Below are 24,525 nucleotides of genomic sequence, written 5' to 3'. Positions count from 1 at the left end.
TCAGAGATCCCTACTGTATGGATTTAATCAGACAGGAAAACACAACATCCTTAAATGTAATAAATAAATGAACAGCACCAGAACAACAGACACGTATCTAAGCTCATGCCAGGATATACAAGCTGGTGAGCAGCTGGTGAGGAAGGTCAAAATGAAACTGCTATTGTCAGCACCACTTTTTGTTTGGGAAGAACAGAGGGGTGTCCTTCTGAAATAACTGTCCAGAGCCAAAATCTCACTTTCTGACTTCCTGTCTCCTTAGGCTTATTTCAGACAGAATGGAACTTCAAAGAATGGAACTCTTAATACATGACCAACATAAATACAGGTGTGCTATCTTAATTTGACCATGCTTCTCACAGCAGGAAAATAATCCTGCAGAAATATAAATGTGAATTATTATGTAGATACATTTTTCATACAGAAATGTTTCCCCTATATGCATTTATGTATTGCTAAATCTTGGCCGCCAAAAGTTAGGAATTTTTATTTTGAATTATTATGTTTTTTTTACTTCGGAATGGTAAAACATTTTCAGTGTAAACTTAAACGACTAAAACCAAATATAAAGTATGTAGAAAATATAATGGAGCAATATATTTTTTTTAATATAATCTTTAAAAACTAACAATCACCAAAATAAAAACTAGACAGTCAGGGAGAATAGAAAAAAAAATGTTGTGGCATTGATTTTGTTATAGCCTAATGTTTGATGTGTGCAGGAAAATTATCTGCGACAACAGATTGATCAAATTAAAATAACAGATCTGCACACAAACACACACAAACAGAAAAATGCACACAAACAACACACACACACTGTGGAAGGTTTGAGGTTGTCGAGTGCAGCACCATAACAGGAGAAGGACCTGGGTTGCAACCATGTGGAAGACAGAGAGGACAAGGTCAAGGGAAGTGCAAGGTGATGCACAAGTCGACCCACAGCAGATTCTTTCTCCGCTGCTCCCCACCCTACCCAGTACACCTACACCTCCCAGTCACAGGTGACAGAGCCCAGCCTCCACTAACTCAGATAAACACCAGCAGTCTGCCTGCCCACTGACCACATGCCACCAGGATCAGGCAGAGAGAGGGCACACAATCACATCCATTTAAGTTACTGTAGCTTTACAGTGGTCACACTTCCACATAATTGCAGTTGTGGAGTGGAATTGAAGAATATTGGATTGGTTTAAGATTGAGATTTCCACTAGGAGCAGCACCCATCTAATGTGTTGATTATCCCTCGCCATAAATGACACTATCCACTGGCCCCAGACCACAATTAATCACATGACCCACTGCAGCAAGATTACATCTGTAGCCTTGAACTACAGTCCCTCACACTCTACCAGTCTCTCTCTCGCTCAAACACATAATGGAGAAACACTTACACTCCAAACATAACACACACACACACACACGCACGCACGCACGCACGCACACAAACACACACACACACACACACACACACACACACACACACACACACACACACACACACACACACACACACACACACACACACACACACACACACACACACACAAAAACTCACACTCACACAAAGGGAGACACGGACATTAACAGCCACACAAGCAGAGTAGCCGTTATCACAACAACTGTGTGTGGCACGTTCTGCAGTCAGGCAGTGCAGGGCAGACAGACAGTGTAAGCCTCCAGCTGCTTGATGTCACTGCAGTCATAGAGGATCGCTGTAACTCAACACTCCACTGCAGTGCTGCTTTCATTCCACACACACACACACACAAACACACACACACACACAGAGACACATTCCCCTGCAACGCCTCGTACCGGCAGCCTGCACGGCCCCCCATCTCCTCTCCATCCAGAAATGGGGCTGCTGACACACACTTTTCTATTTGCAGACCGTACATGTTATTTGTCTCACATGCCAGAGTGTAATGAAATGAACATGAGGCACTGGTAGCATGGAAGTTGCATACAGAGGACGTGTGGAGCATATTCATTTTAACATTACATGGGGCTGTTGGGTAATGTAATATGTATGCAAATGGAACAGAAGTGTTTCGAAGTGCCCACTATTTCCGCCTGTCCTCCTCAGCCTCTTCCCTCCTCTGCGCGCTGTTGTTTTGCTGTGTTTGTGGTCTGACTGTGTCTTGGTTTTTTGCAGGCGGAAAGGCAGTGAGAGGACTGTGTGTGTATGTGTGTATATGTGTGTGGCAGAGGAGGCTGGTGGGAGGCTCATTGTAACAGCTGGAATGCAATGAACGGAACGGTATCAAACATATGGAAACCACACGTTTGACTCCATTCCAATTATTCTATTCCAGCCATTACCATGAACCCGTCCTCCTATAGCTCCTCCCACCAGCCTCCATTGGTGTGTGCGCATGCATGCGGCTGGTCCCGGAGGAGGCCTGGTGGAGAGAGGGGCCAGAAGGACGGTGAGGTAGGCAGGCATAGCTAGGAGGAGGGACTACGGCTTAGCTGAGGATGAGGCACTGGCCTGGCTGTGATTTATGGCTCCAGCTTCAGGGGAGAAACAGGAGGTTGAGAGGAAAAAGGCCTCTCCGTGTGAGGAGGGATGCCAGGTGGAGTGGGCAGCCAGGCAGGCAGGAGGCTGTGTCGCAGTGCTCCGGGTGTAGACTGTAGGCAGCAGGTAGGAGACAGCAGGAGGCTGGGGGAACTGGCATGCTCGGAGCAGACAGCGTTGATCCAGTCAGCAGGGCAGTGAAGCAGGACTCGACATCAGCCCTCTCCTCCTCTGTCATCTCTTTTTTAAGAAGCTGTCTGGTTCAGACTTTTCCCCCTAAGTGCCTCACAGCCAAATATGCTGAGTCAATGATGAACAGGGGAGCCTGCACACACACTGGAGCATCCACTCTCCTGTCAGAAAGAGACACTTAACAGGTAACTACACTACACTGCCATACCAGTAGTTTATCTATAGCGCAGCAATACAACATAAATATATTGCCAGCCAGAGGTCAATCACTGGTTTCTTATAGCAAGTAAAACCCCTATTTTAGAACCCATGTGCCAAAGGCAAGCTGTTACCTACTGCCTAAAATGGAACCTTATCCCTTGTCAAAGACCAATAGGTCAGGAAACTTGAAGCAAAATCACTAAGGGGAGAAAATTCTATCCATAACCCACTGGGTAAGACTGTAAAAATCCCATAAAAGCTATGACTGCTAGCTTCTCATTAGAAGTCTGTGGAGCTCCTAGGAGCACCATGAAAGGACTCAGCAGATCAGGTGGGAACACACTGCAGCAAAAGTAATTGCTAAAACAGGTTATTGGAAAAGGTCTCTGAGCTTAGGAGAAAACACTCTCTGAAATACTGTACCGTTCAAAAATAATCAGTATGCCATGAGTGACTTATGTCAGATCACATTCTCAACCAATGAGAGGGAGCTGTTGATCTGACTGTGTTTCCATGGCGATCCGACAGGAAGCTGTGAGGATGCTGGCTCAATGCTTCACACATAAAAAAGGTTTAAAATGAATGTGAAATGTGAACATTCACATTGAATTATGAAAATGACACCAAATTGCCAGGGGGAAATATGCTAAAAGCAATCTTTAAAGCAACAGGACAGAAACAATATTCATATAGGCCTAATATATGTAAAACCCTCCCACAGCTGTGATGTTTAAAGTGTGTCGTGCCCATGTGACCCATCACTCCGTATCAGTCAGCCCCTGTCAGTCAGTGAAGGGTGAGGACAGATAACAAGAATGTGAAAGTGGTTCTCTGCAGACAGAGTGGAGGACGAGGGTTACAGTGGAGGGAGGCACATTGAGTCTTCTTCCTGAGAGCAAGTGAGTGGCATCCCTGAGTAGGCCCAGTAGAGCTGGGGGATAAATGTCTCAGCGGGAGCTCTCAACTGTCCACGTGAAAGAGGGGGAGAGAGAGTAGTAATCACTGCAGACCAGAGGCTGGCCCAGCTACAATCACCGCTACTGTCACTCACCCTGACGCCAGGCAACTGGATAGCTAGCTGGGTCTGTTATTGACCAACGTTTCTGATGCAACACCAGTCAGTCACGCAAATACGCTACACATCCATTAGCTAGGTCTAGCACTCACAGTCAGTCATGTGCTGTTTATGGCACAATGCTCCAAAAAGTCTGAAGCCTTCAGGTTAAATTATCAGACGGCTTCCCCCTGGAAGGCTGAAGGGTGTGTGGGTGTGTGGTCTTGTTCTTCTATCCTCAGGGTTAGGTTAAGGGTGAGAATTAGGTTAGAATTAGGGTTAGGGGTTAGTTTCAGGGTTAGGAAAATAAATGTTAGGTCCCCACGAGGACTGAAAAACAAGTGTGTGTGTATGTGCACGCCTGTGTAATCACAGAGACAGTCCATCACCTAGACTTCATGTAATGGCTGTAATTCTAACATAACTGCACAAATATTTCTACGAGTGCATTTAAACCTGGCTCCGCTCCCTCCCACACGCACACAGCTGCCTTCACCCCCTGCTGAGCACTAAGGCGCCGCCGTGCTCACCTCTAGCCATAGGCTTATGAGAGGTGGGCCCATGCACGCAATAACTACTAAGCACACAAACATTGACAGATTTGATATGAGCACAGCTAAAGAGAGAGAGAAGTCACAATACATTTTCCCACATTGACATTGGTTTTAAGGTCTCTGGGGACCAACCAGGTCTCACTCTCTAAATAAACACATTTATGCAGATATATTCACACCCACATGCTCATGCTGAGTAAGAGGGAAAGACGGAATATCCTTGATATCCCTTTGCTTTTTCCCTGTGTTTACCTCTCCTCTCCGTGCTGTGGGCTGAACGTGTGCCAGGCCAGGCAGAACCTGTCAGAGACAGAGGGCTGGGAGCAGGGGGTGTGGTTCTGCTGCACTGGGCAGATCTGATCTGCAGGGCCATAGTCAAGGTCAAACCCAGTGCTCCCTGCCAGAGGCAGAGGAAACCTGAACCAGCAACGCAACGGAAGAGAGCACCTCTCCCCTCACTGCACTGCCTGTCTGCTGAAGGTGTGTGCGGAGCGAGAGAGAGAGAGAGAGAGAGAGAGAGAGAGAGAGAGAGAGAGAGCAGGATGTTGGAGCTGTCTCTCCTCCTCAACCATGGGCGTCCATAAGGAACAGAAGCCAGGGATACAGGAGACAGTCTGGATGGGCTTGGCTGGGGCTCCTGGATACTGATACTTTCTGCATCATTAACACTGTCCCGGCATAGAGAAGAGCACGCTGAACACTATCCACACGGCAAAGGAAGGACTCAGCAATAACAAACCTACAGCCCTGAGCCCTTGTAACGTACACCACACACAGTTACTATGGTAGAGGAATTGAATTAAGCAATTAAAAGCTTTCTAGACTCTCTGACTCAAGACAGCACTAAGCCTATTACATAACTTAATAGCATCACAGCGTAGAGTAATAACATAATTCAGTGTACAAAATGTAAGACACGATATTACCGCTCTACAGACTTTTCCATTTATGTGGTTCCATCTATATAGTTGATTAAAGCTCTGGGGCCGTCTCTGGGCGGGAGGCACATTTAGAGTTGAACTACACCGACAAATAAATGCGCTTAATACATTGAGCGGATCCAAGGGAGGTGTGTGGAGTTGATCAAGGAGATAGAGAAGATAAGTCAATGAATGGATGGAATGAAGCATTGAACTAAAACATCCCTGGCAGGTTGAAGTGAAATAACACAATAAAGGCGAGTTGAAATTAAAAGCCTGAAACTAAATGAATTATATAGTGCTGCTAAATGATCATTTCAGAGAGCTAGCCTATGTATTGTGGAAAAGCCTCCTCCATCTGCTGCTGTTGTGAGCTGAAGACACAGCCCAGGGGAGGGAGCCTGAGAGCCGTCACTCATCTATCAATATGCTATCTGACCTTTCACATATAGCGCCTAGACAGGACCTAGCATCCGCCATTAACCAGAGTTCACAACACATAGAACCCTGCTGGAGGGCAACAGATTCTTCATCCTCACCCCTTAATCAAGGTATTTTCATTAACAAGATTTAAAAGCTTTGACGGACAGGTCACTGATCCAATCATAAAATGTCCCTGCGCGTCTTCCCAGAGCTTTTCCTGGGGTTCTATCTTTGATCTGAGTCATATGGGCTCAGCTCTGAAACCAGACCCCACAGAGACAGGCCACTGTCCCAAAGTACGGACCTATTTAGCCTAATGGTGCTTTAAAAACCCTATCAGCTTGTTCCCTTCTCTAACATGATAACGAGGCTTGACAGTTTACTTTTCATGCTTTAGAATTTGAACCACTACAGTTCCCTGATGTTAGTCCTACCTTCAGTTGTTGCTAAAAACAGCCATCAAAAGAGTTCCGTTCAAACTTAGCTAGAGGAATGACTGGGCCTAATGGGTGGTGGTGTGATGTGTGTCTGACAGACAGTGGGTTTAGCAGCAGCATCCATCCTGTGCTCTCTGCAGTAAGTAGGTCCACAGAAACTCGAGCACGGCAGTACTGGGCCAGGGGACCTCCACAAGGCCCTGGCTGACTAAGGAGGATCTGCCAGGCGTAGAAACATACTGTGATGCATAATGGAACCAGGAACAATGTGGTGACAAGTACACTCTTATAAAAAAGGGCTCCAAAAGGGTTATTTGGCTGTCCCCATAGGAGAACCCTTTTTGGTTCCAGGTAGAACCCTCTGTGGAAAGGTTTCTAGATGGAACACCAGGGTTCTAACTGCAACCAAAAAGGGTTCTTCAAAGGGTTCACCTATACATTTACATCATTTAGCAGACGCTCTTATCCAGAGCGACTTACAGTAGTGAATGCATACATTTCATACATTTTTTCCCCGTACTGGTCCCCCGTGGGAATCGAACCCACAACCCTGGCGTTGCAAACACCATGCTCTACCAACTGAGCCACACATAGGGACAGCTAAAGAACCCTTTTAGGGTGTAGAAGCTTTTAAACTCATATTTGGGCACCTGGCTGACAAATTGCCTTAAAAATGATATAAATATGATGCTATTAATAGTTATAACCACACTGCACCTGGCTGTGACTGAAATATGACCTGGACATGATGTATATAGCTATTATCTAGCAAAATAACTACTTGTTTTGATCTTCCACGGCGATACCACTGTCTTCGTTCTGAGAGGGCATGTCATGAAACTGTGCCATCGGTGAGCAGCTCCTTAGTACAAAAAGCTTTGATCCAATGCATGAGCCCATGAACTCATTCAGCAAAGTCAGTTCAGAAATATTGTGTATAAAAATATGTTGTATAGAGTTGACGATACAATACATCTGAATAGTGCTGCAGTAATCTAGGTTTTGTGAGGTGAAACCAAGGAAGACAAACAGTATAAACATTTCACACCCAACTAATGACCAAGAGGACATGACAAAGGACTATTTCTGAAACTGAGATGCTACATTGCTCCTGTCGTGACAGGAACCTAAACAGTGGTGTTGTATGGAATGCAGAACGAAGTGTGATTCAGTATAACTACCAGGGTCCAGACAGCAGCCTTGTCAGCCACAAGCTCGGGGGATGTGTAAATGAAGAGAACAGTGAGTCTGTGTTTAGACACGGCATCCTGTGTTGTTAATACAAAGGAGGAGGAACAGGCCTCAGCATTAGGCTACACTACAGGTGGAGTGAAACCAGACTACCCAATTACATCCTACACACTTCAGCCAAGTCTGTTGTTTATGCTGTGAGTGTTATTTTTCTGTATGTACGTTATGGACATAAGAGCACCTTTAAACTTCTCAACGGTCTTATATCATCGAAGACCTCAACAAGTTACCCACAAACGTAACTTGACAATAGAGGATCATGGACCATAGAAATATTCAACTTATTTCATGTCTCCTCTTATGATACAATTACTGCACTTATGTTTCTGTGTGGGTGTCTATGTATATGTCCCTGCCTGTCTTAAACTTCCTGTCCTTAATACACAGCCCTTTAAATCAGGGGGCACGTGTTGTGTAGAGGCTACTTTGTCCACTCTGACCCCACTGTCAGACTCTCCTCACAAACTCCTCCACAGCCCCTTAACGGTCTGGTAAGCAATGCCTCCCGCTGTCCCTCCTCAACGTGAAAACGGGACCTGCTTGCCAGGGGTCCTCACATGGCACAAAAATCACCCTGAGAAATGGCACAGTGTACAGAAGGCCTGACACAGAGTCCAGACTCCCGTGGTGAGATAACAGCAGCTACAGCCTCTCTGCTGCTAACATTCTGGGGCAGCTGTCTTCTCGCATTCTAGTTCCCATCTAAATAAGATATAAATAGAGCAAAAAATCACCAACATCAACAATAACATAGTGGGAAATTTGCTACATAAATTCAAGGGGTCTTAAGTGCTTTGCAAAGTGCTTTGCAAAAGCATCAGCTGAAATTGCACCAATTAGATGCATCACTACTTGAATATGGCGGTCTATTGAATGTTGGCTGCCGTGCACAAGCTTAAGTTGGTGTTCCTGGTGGCATGCTATTGCTGTAACATGCGTTACTCACCATGCATGTCTGTTTCCTGCTTTGGCATATATGGTCTGACATATATGGTCTGACAATATGGTCTGACAATATGGTCTGACGTATATTCCGTCGCTGTCGGATGAAAACCTTGTAACTCAATTTTTTACCATTTGAATATTTTTTACATGTATTGACAGCAGTAACCCCTCAATGTACTCTGAACATTCCATGACTTCAGGACGAAGAAAATGTATTCAAAGTAGGTTGTGAAGTTTTATAATTGTATATTCGTTATTGGGAAAATTTTCCATTTCCTGAGAAGTTTCTGTTTTGAATATAAGACGTTTTCATCCGACAATGACTTTTGCCTTCTGTGTGGAGGCACTTTGTAATTTATTAGCAATGCTCTGTGTTAGTGCTCTTCTCTACATTTGGAAATGTAAAAATAGGACTTCTATTTTGGGACTGATGGTTCTGGCCTGCCAAAATATGTTATACAGAAAGGCAAGCAGGTGAATGAGATGACACTTCAAAGGTGGAGGGAGCTGAAAGAACACCATCCTGCGGTGGCCTAAATCCCAGTATACCTGCTATAAAACACACTCCTTTAATGTTCTGTGTCTGGCTCAGAGTGAAAAGAGAGACTTGAGAGAACATTTTCGAGAAAGGAACATTTTCATAGCCTATCCATTGGAAATGTACAGACATATAGGTATACCTTGTTACCATCCTCCTACCATGTTATTACCACTTTATTATAGGCTGTTGTGTAGACTTGGAATAAAAGAGCCATTCATAAGAAAAAGCATAGAAAACCAGAAGCTGACCGACACCATGAACGTATGTATACAGTCAGACTCAGTGCTGTACATTCTAATGCTGTTAGCCTATAGAATGTACAGTAAAGAAAAGAGAGAACACTGGCTGGCCATCTCATGATGTCTTAAAGTAGCCATTTCACCCTGTTTATCCTCGTTGGTCCACATTTGTACCTCTGTCCCTCACCTTGACCCTGCCCCATACCCTGCCTTAACTGGCCTTCACAGCCAATCACCATGGAATCCTCATAACCACTACTTCCTTTTCTCATTCTCCCATTTCATCATTTCAACATGACATCTCATTATGTTGATCATTATTTATCTGTTCCAGTGAATCCACAACTGATGACAGAGCAACTGTTATTTTTTCAGATAAAAAAAATGATAATTCTGGTGCAGGCTCTGGAATTCTACGGTGAATCTCGCTTTGAGAGAAAGCGTTTAAACTCCCAGATAACAGAACTATTGTATAACTCCCGTCAGTATCGTACCCAACTCAAACCAGAAAACACTATTTTATACTTAAAACATTGTGCACAGAAAGCACCATTGTGTTCCTAAATAAGAAATCAGCAGACTTGCTGACTTTTCACATTATGGCTGAAACAGAATGCTATAGCAACAAAGAGTGCTTACAGCTGTAATGGAAAATAAACCTCATGAATAAACATGTATATTTTAAAGAAATGCTTCCAATCCGAACTGTATTACTCATCACCAGTTGGGATATTTTAAAGACAATGCTAGAAACAAGACCTAAGAAACAAGACCTAAAAAGCAGCTCTAGAATTTTCTGTTGTACTATCCCTCCCTCACGACGCCAGGACAGCGGAGTCAATCACCACCTTCCGGAGACACCTGAAACCCCACCTCTTTAAGGAATACCTAGGATAGGATAAAGTAATCCTTCTAACCCCCCCCCCTTAAAAGATTTAGATGCACTATTGTAAAGTGGTTGTTCCACTGGATATTATAAGGTGAATGCACCAATTTGTAAGTCGCTCTGGATAAGAGCGTCTGCTAAATGACTTAAATGTAAATGTAAATGTACTATTCTATTTCAAGCCAGTTAAGGTGCTTTGATTGGTAATGCTCATGTCCTGCTCAGATGCACATATTTTCATATCCACAGTTCCCTGCACCATCCAAAGGAGATGTTGGGGTTTGTGCGACAAAATACTCTGGCCTTACTGTTGTCACAGAGGGACTCAAACACAGAATGGTTATGTGCTTATAGATTTGATTTTGACCGTTGGTTAGCAGCATACTTGCCATAGTACTTGAACACTGTAAATGAGTGAGAATTTTCTATCCAATACGAGAGGTCTCTTGTCCACTTTTTTCTTTTTTTAAGCGGTGGATCAGCTTTAAAATTGCGGATAGAATATTGCTTCCATCAATGTAATTGTCTGAATCATTTCCGATCCCCCATATATTTTTGGGGTAAATATATATCCATATACATACATACACATATATATATATATATATATATATATATATATATATATATATATATATGTGTATATATATATATTGAGCAGTGTATATATATAAATATACACTGCTCAAAAAAATAAAGGGAACACTTAAACAACACTATGTAACTCCAAGTCAATCACACTTCTATGAAATCAAACTGTCCACATAGGAAGCAACACTGATTGACAATAAATTTCACATGCTGTTGTGCAAATGGAATAGACAACAGGTGGAAATTATAGGCAATTAGCAAGACACCCCCAATAAAGGAGTGGTTCTGCAGGTGGGGACCACAGACCACTTCTCAGTTCCTATGCTTCCTGGCTGATGTTTTGGTCACTTTTGAATGCTGGCGGTGCTTTCACTCTAGTGGTAGCATGAGACGGAGTCTACAACCCACACAAGTGGCTCAGGTAGTGAAACTCATCCAGGATGGCACATCAATGCGAGCTGTGGCAAGAAGGTTTGCTGTGTCTGTCAGCGTAGTGTCCAGAGCATGGAGGCGCTACCAGGAGACAGGCCAGTACATCAGGAGACGTGGAGGAGGCAGTAGGAGGGCAACAACCCAGCAGCAGGACCGCTACCTCCGCCTTTGTGCAAGGAGGAGCAGGAGAAGCACTGCCAGAGCCCCGCAAAATGACCTCCAGCAGGCCACAAATGTGCATGTGTCTGCTCAAACGGTCAGAAACAGACTCCATGAGGGTGGTATGAGGGCCCGACGTCCACAGGTGGAGGTTGTGCTTACAGCCCAACACCGTGCAGGACGTTTGGCATTTGCCAGAGAACAGCAAGATTGGCAAATTCGCCACTGGCGCCCTGTGCTCTTCACAGATGAAAGCAGGTTCACACTGAGCACGTGACAGACGTGACAGAGTCTGGAGATGCCGTGGAGAACGTTCTGCTGCCTGCAACATCCTCCAGCATGACCGGTTTGGCGGTGGGTCAGTCATGGTGTGGGGTGGCATTTCTTTGGGGGGCCGCACAGCCCTCCATGTGCTCGCCAGAGGTAGCCTGACTGCCATTAGGTACCGAGATGAGATCCTCAGACCCCTTGTGAGACCATATGCTGGTGCGGTTGGCCCTGGGTTTCTCCTAATGCAAGACAATGCTAGACCTCATGTGGCTGGAGTGTGTCAGCAGTTCCTGCAAGAGGAAGGCATTGATGCTATGGACTGGCCCGCCCGTTCCCCAGACCTGAATCCAATTGAGCACATCTGGGACATCATGTCTCGCTCCATCCACCAACGCCACGTTGCACCACAGACTGTCCAGGAGTTGGCGGATGCTTTAGTCCAGGTCTGGGTGGAGATCCCTCAAGAGACCATCCGCCACCTCATCAGGAGCATGCCCAGGCATTGTAGGGAGGTCATACAGGCACGTGGAGGCCACACACACTACTGAGCCTCATTTTGACTTGTTTTAAGGACATTACATCAAAGTTGGATCAGCCTGTAGTGTGGTTTTCCACTTTAATTTTGAGTGTAACTCCAAATCCAGACCTCCATGGGTTGATAAATTGGATTTCCATTGATTATTTTTGTGTGATTTTGTTGTCAGCACATTCAACTATGTAAAGAAAAAAGTATTTAATAAGATTATTTCTTTCATTCAGATCTAGGATGTGTTGTTTAAGTGTTCCCTTTATTTTTTTGAGCAGTATATATACATATATATATATACACATATATGTATATATATGTGCTCGTTACCTGAATAAAAGACACCAGGGAGACAGAAATCTTTCTGATTGAGAGGGGGTCAAATACTTATTTCCCTCATTAAAATGCAAATGAATTTATAACATTTTTGACATGCGTTTTTCTGGATATTTTTGTTGTTATTCTGTCTCTCACTGTTCAAATAAACCTACCATTAAAATTATAGACTGATCCTTTACAAAATCAGCAGGGGATCAAATACTTTTTTCCCCCACTGTGTATATATATATATATATATATATATACAGAGTTGAAGTCTGAAGTTTACATACACTTAGATTGGAGTCATTAAATCTCATTTTTCAACCACTCCACAAGTTTCTTGTTAACAAACTATAGTTTTGGCAAGTTGGTTAGGACATCTACTTTGTGCATGACACAAGTAATTTTTCCAACAATTGTTTACAGACAGATTATTTCACTTCATATCTCACTGTATCACAATTACAGTGGGTCAGAAGTTTACATACACTAAGTTGACTGTGCCTTTAAACAGCTTGGAAAATTCCAGAAAATGATGTCATGGCTTTAGAAGCTTCTGATAGGCTAATTGACATCATTTGAGTCAATTGGATGTGTACTGTGGATGTATTTCAAGGCCTACCTTCAAACTCAGTGCCTCTTTGCTTGACATCATGGGAAAATCAAAAGAAATCAGCCAAAATATTGTAGACCTCCACAAGTCTGGTTCATCCTTGGGAGCAATTTCCAAACGCCTGAAGGTACCACGTTCATCTGTACAAACAATAGTACGCATGTATAAACACCATGGGACCACGCAGCCGTCACACCACTCAGGAAGAAGACACATTCTGTCTCCTAGAGATGAACGTACTTTAGTGCGAAAAGTGCAAATCAATCCCAGAACAACAGCAAAGGACCTTGTGAAGATCCTGGAGGAAACAGGACATCATTTTCTGGAATTTTCCAAGCTGTTTAAAGGCACAGTCAACTTCTGACCCACTGGAATTGTGATACCGTGAATTATAAGTGAAATAATCTGTCTGTAAACAATTGTTGGAAAAATTACTTGTGTCACGCACAAAGTAGATGTCCTAACCGACTTGCCAAAACTATAGTTTGTTAACAAGAATTTTGTGGAGTGGTTGAAAAACAAGTTTTAATGACTCCGACCTAAGTGTATGTAAACTTCCGACTTCAACTGTACCACTTGGATCCTGTTTCAGTAATAATGAAATCAGACCTTCTTGTTGCGTGTCCAATAATTTACCGTTTATATAGGAGTTGTTAAAACATGCTAATAATGGTCCTCTGAGTATATCAAAAACAGTTTGGTACGATATTTGCATTTCTACTAAGTAAACCTCCAATTGGTCCCCACTATTCCACCCGCTAAAACCGCTCCTCATCCCGAGTTGTCATCCCAATGCCTGGCAGATGACCCCCGACCCCCCGGATCCCATTGCCCCGGAGAGACCGGGACCCATCCTTCAATAAGAGCACACAGTGCCACCCACAGAACAGAAGCAGATCAACCGCCAAATTCATGGCAGTCTCTTTGGGGGTGCCACAGGGTTCAATTCGCGGGCCGACTCTCTTCTCTGTAAACATCAATGATGTCACTCTTGCTGCTGGTGATTCTCTGATCCACCTCTACGCAGACGACACCATTCTGTATACCTCTGGCCCTTCTGTGGACACGCTGTTAACAAACCTCCAGACGAGCTTCAATGCCATAGAACACTCCTTCCATGGCCTCCAACTGCTCTTAAATGCAAGTAAAACTAAATGCATGCTCTTTAACCGATCGCTGCCTACACCTGCCCGCCCATCTAGCATCACTACTCTGGACGGTTGTGACTTATGAATATGTGGACAACTACAAATACCTAGGTGTCTGGTTAGACTGTAAATTCTCCTTCCAGACTCACATTAAACATCTCCAATCCAAAATGAAATCTAGCATCGGCTTCCTATTTCGCAACAAAGCATCCTTCACTCATGCCACCAAACATACCCTCGTAAAACTGACTATCCTACCGATCCTTGACTTCAGCGATGTAATTTACAAAATAGCCTCCAACACTCTTCTCAGCAAATTGGATGTAGTCTATCACAGTGCCATCACCAAAGCCCCATATACTACCTACCATTGCGATCTGTATGCTCTCGTTGGCTGGCCCTTGCTTCATATCTGTCGCCAAACCCACTGGGTCCAGGTCATCTATAAGTCTTTGCTAGGTAAAGCCCCGCCTTATCTCAGCTCACTGGTCACCATAGCAGCACCCACCCGTAGCATGCGCTCCAGCCGGTATATTTCACTGGTCATCCCCAAAGCCAACTCCTCCTTTGGCCGCCTTTCCATCCAGTTTTCTGCTGCCAATGACTGGAACAAATTGCAAAAATCACTGAAGCTGGAGTCTTATATCTCCCTCACTAACTTTAAGCATCAGCTGTAAGAGCAGCTTACCGATCATTGCACCTGTACACAGCCCATCTGTAAATAGCACACCCAACTACCTCATCCCCATATTCTTTATTTTTTTTTGCTCCTTTGCACCCCAGTATCTCTACTTGCACATTCATCTTCTACAGATATATCACTCCAGTGTTTAATTGCTAAATTGTAATTATTTCGCCACTATGGCCTATTTATTTCCTTACCTCCCTAATCTTACGACATTTGCACACACTGTATATAGATTTTTCTATTGTGTTATTGACTGTACGTTTGTTTATCCCATGTGTAACTCTGTGTTGTCTGTGTCGCACGGCTTTGCTTTATCTTGGCCAGGTCGCAGTTGTAAATGAGAACTTGTTCTCAACTGGCCTACCTGGTTAAATAAAGGTGAAATAAATGTTTTTTTTTTTTAAATCCATCGCCCTCGCCTGAATTTGTATTATATATAGCCATTAAAAAATAATTATATATATTTTCAAAATCCTGTTTATCTTGTTTTTCATAATTTGCAATTCATATTTGTAGTAATGTAGGCAGTCTCTTGTCCACTTTCCCTTTTGACTCAGTCTCTCCATTTTTTTATTTTTTTTATTTAACCTTTATTTAACTAATTCACTTAGTACCACCTGGATTTCATATAAGGATTAGACAATATTATATCCCTCTCTCCCATATAGGCAATATACTGCACCAAATAGGACAGTAAGTAGATAATATATAAACATATAGACCTGCACATTGACACCTAGGTTCTCTAACCAGATTCTAAGCTGAGCATCATCAATCAAATGTATTTATAAAGCCCTTCTTACATCAGCTGATGTCACAAAATGCTGTACAGAAACCCAGCCTAAAACCCCAAACAGCAAGCAATGCAGGTGTAGAAGCATCAGGGCTTGATTTATAGTACACAGTCCACTGTGACAGCCATGCTGGCATCAAGAGCACACAGAAGCATTTCCCATCAATTTCACAGCAGATAGCACACTGTCCACTGCCCGCACAGTAATATATTTTTTAATAGTCTCCTCAAGATATAAAATACAAGGCTACATGACTGCCTTCAGAGAGACAAAACCAAATTGGTATTGGCATGCATTTTTGTCAGCTAGCCTATAAGCTCCTGACCTGAAAGCCACCCCTCACTGATGATGAGGACAAAATATTTAACGTGTCCATCATGTGACACCAGACCAGACAAATAAAAATATGCAAATACAAACATTTTGTACAGAAAAGTATTAAGTCATTATATCAGTCTCTAATCACCAAGTGTGGATACTAGGATTGCTTGAGAAGCCAATATTTTCCTGTTTTAACCCCTCATTCAGTGCATCACTTAGGTCACCTTCCATCGAATGCTGTACATCCACTGCTAACAGATCAGAGGACCACTTTGTTCAATAGAGCGGACACTGTAGACTAGTGCTGAGCGATTAGTGCTTTTTGAGGTCGGTTTGGTTTCGGTTCGATTAAAAAATTATAACAGTTTTCGATTTTGGTTTTGTTCATTTTTTTTAAAGTGCATGTGGGTTGAATGCTGTAACAACACAGAATAAAACAATTAATAACAATTAAGTCCCATAATGGTAGTGACTGCCCATTACTGCTTATAATTTATTAACCATCATTTATTCACTTTACTTTAATAAAATATTTCAGTTGTTGTGTATATTAAATGTGTTTTATTTGATGACTTCAATATTTCATTCTAAGTCATCTCATCTCTGTAGAGCTGCTGGCTATGCTGTCTGACAAAATCACTATTTTAGTAGTTCTTCAAAGTAAATAAGGCATACTTTTATGACTGCTGAATACCAACTATCAATCCCTTAGCTAATGTATTTCAGGTAGAGATACCTCAAGAAGCAACTGCTCTCCAGACTCTATCTCTCTCAATCGCTCATTCTTCTCTCTTTTAGGTAGCAGGCATAAAAGAAACACGGACCGGACAAGTAGGCGTGCAATGGATTATGGCCATTGTAGTTCATTACCACGTTTTCTGTGCTAAACTACGTTGAATATTGGCCTGTTGGAAACTACAACTCCCTACTACATCGCACATTTCGGGCTTGATCTGATTTATCTCTAGAGAAACTGCACATTGTGCATATTGAGCTCACAGACAAAAACAGAATTCAATGGGATTCACATAATTGAACCGATGACGGTCAATTACTTAGTTAAAAAAACTAAAAATAACTGAAATTACAGTTAATCGCTCAGCACCACTGTAGACACAAGTTCTTGCCATCTGAAGGTAACGGCATGTGTGAGATTTGCTAACAAGGTCTCTAGAGAGTTAGAATTGCCAAACATCCGCTAAATTGGTTCAAATGAAATACTTTTAAGACACAACATATTGATCATTAAAGGTTAAAGTATAAAAGACACTGATTAATTCAGTTCTGTCCCAGCATCAGGGCCAGAAGACCACTGACACCCCAATAAAGTCAGCTCATATCACCATCATGTGGTTATAAGTAGGTACTACATCTACAGCCCATTGTTTGCGATGGTAAGGTTGCTGCAGAATGCAGTATTACTTTGTAGATATTATTGCTCACCTGGTGTTGAAGAGAGGGTCGTTATAGATGAATAGAGGGTGCATCACTGTACGCTCCCGAGATAGAAACACACCCTGGTTGTGAGGAGCCATGACTCTGCCCTCCTGGTTTCGACAGCTCCTCAACGCAGGCTGATCTGTAAGAGATAATAGAATAATAACAATGAGTGAAAGCATCCATAATATTCAAACTAATTATACCATCAGATGAAGAAATACTGGTGTGACAACACACTTCATTTTCCCCAGATGATGAATTAAATCATGTTACAATATGCCACTTCATCATTCATTCCTTTGTTTAGGCCTAAACACCAGAAATTGAACATGTAAACAAAAATACAAACAAAATGCTGATTACCCTTTCTCTATTGTTTTCTTCATTTAACTAATTGGGACAATGGACTGTCTGGCACTGATGCAGGGGCCATGTGTTACAACATATCCAACTGGACAGACAATAATCTCTTCACTGCTGTGGCTTACAGTTGCTATTTTGTCCCAGTTCTTAGGTAGTTTAGTACGGGTTAAAACCTCCTGCTAACATTAACACATGAAACTGACAAAAAATTACATATTTTGTGATTTAAAGACTGTGATTTACTGTACCTTCAATATCCAGTAGAAAACAGGTTAGCAAGTGTGGATACGCCTCTTCCAGAACAGAGCAGAAAGCACAGAAGGCCCCAGGGCCCTTCAAAGACAACTTGTCCAGAAATATCTCTGCCCTTTTCTTATTGGTGTCATAACCCAGGATTTCCTTGCATTCCACCAGAGAGAACACCCTGCCATACACAAGGTATGGCAGCACCTTGTTGACATCCAGCTCCTTCAGTAACCGCTCCCTATGGTGTCTCAGGATTTTGGCAGCCCACGTTTTCTTATTTTTGCCAGATGGTCTCCGGCCGCTCATCTGCTTCTTCACAAACCAATTCCGAGTATCACTGCCCAGCATTTTGAGGTTGTATAAAATTACTTTTTCTTTAACAACACTTCTCTCTTAGCAAAAGTCAATTGGATGGTAGCACATATTCTACAAATGTGGAGGTTGCCATGCCAAATATTTCCATAATGGTGACTATGTTTCCACTAGACATAATACCTCTAGACAGGAAGGTCGACAGTCTGGACATGGACAAAAAATTAGCTTGGTGCTTATGTTGTTAAGAGGATTATCATACTATGTATAGACCTTCACAAACTGCTCACCATGAAAATACAGCACTCAGACCAATTTACTATTTGGCTTTGTTATAACAGACCAATAGCCTATTCATAATTTTTATATTTGTAATACTTGTCTATTTAAAATCCGTCTATAGTCTCTATAAAATCAGGCTGGGCACTGCATATTTGTTTATTGCCATGCTGTCATTGTTCTCTCTTTTCATGTCCCGACAGTGAGTTGAGGAGCTGTGATTGTGTTAAAGGATTTATTTGGCTTAAGCTACCCGACAGTAGCCTGTGAGTTTGGGGTCAATAAACCGTCAGTTCGAGAACTGGTGTGGATACTAGATTATCGAGATGATAAGAGTACCAACCTTTTTTACCGCCAAGATGTCCATGCTGCGCTGCTCGCGCCCTCGAATGGCAACATCCGGAACGCGGCCGATCATTGACGTCATCCTCACCTTGATGATTTACTCAACATCAAGGTTTTCTGATCAACAAGGACAAACATTTTATAAACACCATTTATTTATTTTAAAAAAAACTGAAATCTTTGGACAGTCATTGTGCAAAGTATGTTCACAAATAGAACGGCATGGTTCTCAAATAGTGTGAGACGAGGAAGCCGTTGGTTTTGGGGTAAGTTAGCTAGCTAGCTCAAGGCTAACTTACTTAGCTACACTTGAATAAAATAACGTATTTGGGATAACGTTACCAGTTTCATAATTTATTGAGAGCAAAAAAAAATCAATTTCAGTATCTGAGGGTGGAGGTATTACAAGTTGGGAGACAGCAGACTACCTTTTCAGTGAGGATGCCGCCTGTCCTGATACAGAAAGGTAACGTTAGGCTAGCTAGACTTGAAATCATTGGCCACTTTAATAAATGGATCACTAACGTTAGTCACTTTAATAATGTTTACATATCTTGCATTACTCATCTCACATGTATATACTGTATTGTATACCATCTATTGCATCTTGCCTATGCTGCTCAGCCATTGCTCATCCATATATGTATATATTCTTATTCCATCCCTTTACTTAGATTTGTGTGTATTAGGTAGTTGTTGTGGAATTGTTAGATTACTGTTAGATATTACTGCACTGTCAGGAACTAGAAGAACAAGCATTTCGCTACACTCGCAATAACATCTGCTAACCATGTGTATGTGACCAATACAATTTGATTTAGCTAACGTTAGCTATGCACATGTAGCTAGACAGTTATCTAGTCAAGTATTTATTCATGAACTATTGTGACTCCATACCATCCAGATTAAGTCTTACTTATTTGTCAAATAAAATAGCCACTTCGGATGTTGCTTTTGTTTTCTCTTGTTTGTACCTTTGATAAGCCCAGCTGATCATGTTTTACTCTTCTTGTTCACTGATTTTCCTCCGCATAATGTGACCGTTTTTGTCCTGATTCCTGCATGCTGTGTCACTGTCATAGGCCCGCCCCTAGGGGGCATGGTTTATTCGTCAGCAGTGCATCCAGGAAATATAAATCGAAATGTAGACCCTTTGACTTACTTTTGTTTATTTATTTCAGGATATTTGAGAGTGTGGACTATGCTGAGAACAGGCTAACAGTTTTTCACAGCTTCTATCTAGCTGCCTGTGAGAAATGCCACAGTGTCAAGTCGGTGTGCATCGGTCATTATGTGCTGCCTCCTATCTCTGTCCAGGAGGGTAAGTAGATAATATACCAGCTTTCATTCCCTTGCATTTTGCATGACAGTCATAATGCAATTTATTTCCCATAATAATATTCTCCATAACACTGAAAAATATGCACACAAAATATCTAAATATTTACCTTTTCAGTGGTGAAAGCAGTGGTTGGGAGATTTATTTGGGAGCAGGAGGATAATGCAAAGGCTGTTGATACAGAGGTAAAATATGCTCTTCATCTTAGTTTCAATTTAGTGAGTCATAATTTGTTCACTTTAAGCACAATTCATTTGTATATGTATTGTATTTCTATTGTAAGGATTCAGATGACAGACTGGCATTGGGCAATAGGCAGAAGGAAGAAGACTACAGTGGAGGTTGCTGTGATCACACAGACATCAATAGTTGGTATGTACTGCATGTTGTATGGGTCTCCTGATCAGCTACTAATTTTGAGGGGTTCCCCTTCATCTACACTGATTGAAGTGGAATTAACAAGTGACATCAATAAGGGGTCATAGCTTTCACCTGGATTCACCTGGTCAGTCTATGTCATGGAAAGAGCAGGTGTCCTTAATGTTTTCTACACTCAGTATATAAATAATTGGTCCAGAACAGAGCATGTTTTTTTTTTAAATTACCAGTAAGGGTCATATTTTCCTATGCAATGGTTACAACTATTCAGTATAATGTGCTCACACTAAACAATATACTATTTTTATGAAATAGCCACGAGGTACCCTTTCTGGATACTCCGGATACTCCACAAAGAGAGGGGGCTCTGTGTTGCGAAGTACAACATTACCCAGTTAATAACATGGTTACAGGTAAAACAAATACTTATCACCCAGCATTCTTACAACTATCCTTATTATGTGCTTTCCATATGAATGTATTATCAATTATAGAAATACACCCTTTCTGGAATAATGGAAACGTTTATAATGTAACAATGTTTATTCTATTTGAAGGATATGTCAGTATTGATGAACTGAGGACTTATTCAGGAGAACTTCAAGACTTCCTACCAGGCCATTGTGGTTCTTCAGTCTCTAAAAAAAGGCGCTCCACAGTAGATATTGCTTAATGTCATATTACAAGGATACAGATCACAGGGATAATTAAGAGTAACACTTTTTATTGGAGAAGAAGAAATACAGTATGGGATGTTAAATGGAACATTTAGCAGGATCGCTAAACAGTGTTGTCCCTTTTTCACTATTCACCATTGTTTTAGTTGTTGAATTATATATATATATATTATTTAACCTATTGAATTAAAAAGAGTTTACGTACATATATTTTTATTTACACAGACATGATGAGATATACAGTGTGTTATGAATCAGAAATATCTGTCTCGGCTTCATTCACTTTTCCCAGCAAAATGAAGTCCAAACCCTGCATGAAGCATATAAAATGAAAACTAAATGGTTACCAATACATACATATAGCACACCTGAACCAGACTGGTTTGCAGTCAATACTTATCCAACACATTGAAGAACAAACACAAGTTCCATACTTGAATCAGTAGATATTTTGACCCAGCCTTTTGCTTGTTACCTTCCAATTTATTTTTATTTTATTTAACTAGGCAAGTCAGTTAAGAACAAATTCTTATTTACAATGACGGCCTACCAATAGGCAAAAGGCCTTCTGCGGGGACGGGGGCTGGGATTAAAATTATAGGACAAAACACACATCACGACAAGAGAGACAACACTACATAAAAAGAGATAGCATGGCAGCAACACATGACAACACAGCATCAGCATGGTAGCAACACAACAGAACAACAACATGGTAGCAACACAACATGGCAGCAGCACAAAACAGGGTCCAAACATTATTTGGCACAGACAACAGCACAAAGGGCAAGAAGGTAGAGACAACAATACATCACACAAAGCTGCCACAACTGTAAGTAAGCGTGTCCATGATTGAGTCTTTGAATTAAGAGATGTAGGTAAAACTGTCCAGTTGAGTGTTTGTTGCAGCTCGTTTCAGTTGCTAGCTGCAGCGAACTGAAAAGACGAGCGACCCAGGGATGTGTGTGCTTTGGGGACCTTTAACAGAATGTGACTGGCATAACGGGTGTTGTATGTGGAGGATGAGGGCTGCAGTAAATATCTCAGATAGGGGGGAGTGAGGCCTAAGAGGGTTTATAAATAAGCATCAACCGGTGCGTCTTGCGATGAATATACAGAGATTACCAGTTTACAGAGGAGTATAGAGTGCAGTGATCTGTCCTATAAGGAGCATTGGTGGCAAATCTGATGGCCGAATGGTGAAGAACATCTAGCCGCTCGAGAGCACCCTTACCTGCCGATCTATAAATTACGTCTCCATAATCTAGCATGGGTAGGATGGTCATCTGAATCAGGGTTAGTTTGGCAGCTGGGGTGAAAGAGGAGCGATTACGATAGAGGAAACCAAGTCTAGATTTTACTTTAGCCTGCAGCTTTGATATGTGCTGAGAGAAGGACAGTGTACCGTCTAGCCATACTCCCAAGTACTTGTATGAGGTGACTACCTCAAGCTCTAAACCCTCAGAGGGAGAGGGGCATTCTTCTTACCAAACCACATGACCTTTGTTTTGGAGGTGTTCCGAACAAGGTTAAGGGTAGAGAAAGCTTGTTGGACACTAAGAAAGCTTTGTTGTAGAGCGTTTAACACAAAATCCGGGGAGGGGCCAGCTGAGTATAAGACAGTATCATCTGCATATAAATTGATGGGAGCTTCCTACTGCCTGAGCTATGTTGTTGATGTAAATTGAGAAGAGCGTGGGGCCTAGGATTGAGCCTTGTACTCCCTTGGTGACAGGCAGTGGCTGAGACAGCAGATGCTCTGACTTTATACACTGCACTCTTTGAGAGAGGTAGTTAACAAATCAGGCCAAAGACCCCTCAGAGACAACGATACTCCTTAGCCGGCCCACAAGAATGGAATGGTCTACCGTATCAAAAGCTTTGCCTGAGTAAATAAAAATAGCAGCACAAAATTGCTTACAATCAAGGGCAATGGTGACATTGAGGACCAATGATGTGGTTTGTGTCTGAGTGGTCAAGCTTAGTCATCCCGTTAAATCCAAGGATCAGGTCATCTTCCAGTGATGTAATGACACTGAACTTCATACTCATGACTTGAAAACTTGTCATATCTGTAGAAAATATTTAACTGATTATGCATTTAGGCTAATCGTACAACAATAATATTGCCTTTGCTTTTAGCAACTTCTCTCTGCAGATATACTGTAAAGAGACTCAATGATCAGTTGAATGCACATGAAATCACTGACCTGACAGTGATTTGGGCACATGCTCAAAACTGATTCTGTCCAAATTGATCAAGTTATTGATTTCATCTGGAAGAGCCTTTAGTTCATTGCCTGCCAGGTTCAACCAATGTAGGGCTTGTAACTGTCCTAGGTCAGGAGGCATTTCAGTGATTGCATTATTGTTCAGACAAGTTCAAGTTTTTGTAACATGCTGAGTTTTCTGATGGAGGAAGGCAGCATCATTAGACCACAGGACGCAGCCCACAGCACCTGCAGCTCTGTCAGGTCTCCCAAGGCCTCTGGAGGCACATATATGGGATAATTGACTCCCAGGATCGTAAGGTTCCTCAGACATCCAATGGCACTTGGCAGCATAGTTAGCTGATTCCCATGAAGAACAAGTTCCTCAAGCTGTTCTAAATGCAGGATCTTCACAAAAAAGTCATTTCTAATCGGCGGGATTTTAATGCTAGGCATTTGTACAACCTTTCCCCGTAAGTGGTGCTATGTAGGCCGGCCTATGGATAATGTGGAAAATTGGGGTAACATCTTCAATTAAAGTTATTTTTTTCAGTCTTGCTTACCTCGTTTGGAGGGAAGAGAAAGGGTGTCATTCAAAAACAGCTTTGTTTAATTTTGGTTAGTGTTGTAGGTGGAAGTACAACTAGACATGGGTGACTAATATTGAACTTTTCCAAATGTTTGCGAGCACATTCAACAACCGTATCTTCGATGTTCATTATTTCTTAGCGTTATTTGTAGCGAAGTAAAAAAAAAAAAGCAAAATACTCTATGTACAAAGCAGACGGACAGACATTTGAGTCAAAGATTCTTCACATTTATACATCCGGTGAAATATCTATTCCGACGTCTTTAATATTTGTCTCCATAGAAACATTTCCTGTGTGTTTTCAACCTCATTCCCGCCCC

General features: G+C 42.1%; 2 protein-coding genes across 17 annotated transcripts in view; one reads left to right on the top strand and one right to left on the bottom strand.

Annotated features, from left to right (window-relative positions):
* Window positions 1–19,121, bottom strand: part of tjp1a (tight junction protein 1a) — a 187,227-nt gene extending 168,106 nt beyond the window's left edge. For 15 of the 16 annotated variants that reach the window (XM_045708278.1, XM_014175454.2, XM_014175457.2 and 12 more), the window contains exons 1-2: window positions 18,079–18,439; window positions 17,471–17,606 (exon numbers count right to left, since the gene is read on the bottom strand). In XM_045708278.1, the coding sequence (XP_045564234.1) occupies window positions 17,471–17,606; window positions 18,079–18,424 (482 nt within the window). In that variant the 5' untranslated portion in view covers window positions 18,425–18,439. Of the gene's footprint in view, window positions 1–17,470; window positions 17,607–18,078; window positions 18,440–19,010 lie in introns of those variants that run through there. The other variant, XM_014175461.2, reaches the window with a different exon arrangement.
* Window positions 19,033–21,522, top strand: terb2 (telomere repeat binding bouquet formation protein 2). The gene is made up of 7 exons (XM_014175465.2): window positions 19,033–19,278; window positions 19,397–19,478; window positions 20,194–20,333; window positions 20,469–20,536; window positions 20,635–20,723; window positions 21,045–21,142; window positions 21,287–21,522. Exons 1-7 carry the CDS (start codon window positions 19,215–19,217, stop codon window positions 21,400–21,402), a joined length of 657 nt encoding a protein of 218 aa, XP_014030940.1. The 5' UTR covers window positions 19,033–19,214; the 3' UTR covers window positions 21,403–21,522.
* Window positions 21,523–24,525: the final 3,003 nt, after the last annotated feature.

This window comes from Salmo salar, chromosome ssa26, assembly GCF_905237065.1.
Source record: "Salmo salar chromosome ssa26, Ssal_v3.1, whole genome shotgun sequence".
Taxonomy (NCBI): Eukaryota; Metazoa; Chordata; class Actinopteri; order Salmoniformes; family Salmonidae; genus Salmo; species Salmo salar.
Note: the sequence above shows the minus strand (reverse complement) of the source record. Positions and strands in the feature narration are given on the sequence as shown.

Coding starts and splice junctions, on each gene's coding strand:
- terb2 (XM_014175465.2), top strand. CDS start 19,215: ATGTTCACAAATAGAACGGCATGGTTCTCAAATAGTGTGAGACGAGGA. Junction 19,279..19,396: donor AGGAAGCCGTTGGTTTTGGG/GTAAGTTAGCTA, acceptor AATCAATTTCAG/TATCTGAGGGTGGAGGTATT. Junction 20,724..21,044: donor CACACAGACATCAATAGTTG/GTATGTACTGCA, acceptor TTTATGAAATAG/CCACGAGGTACCCTTTCTGG.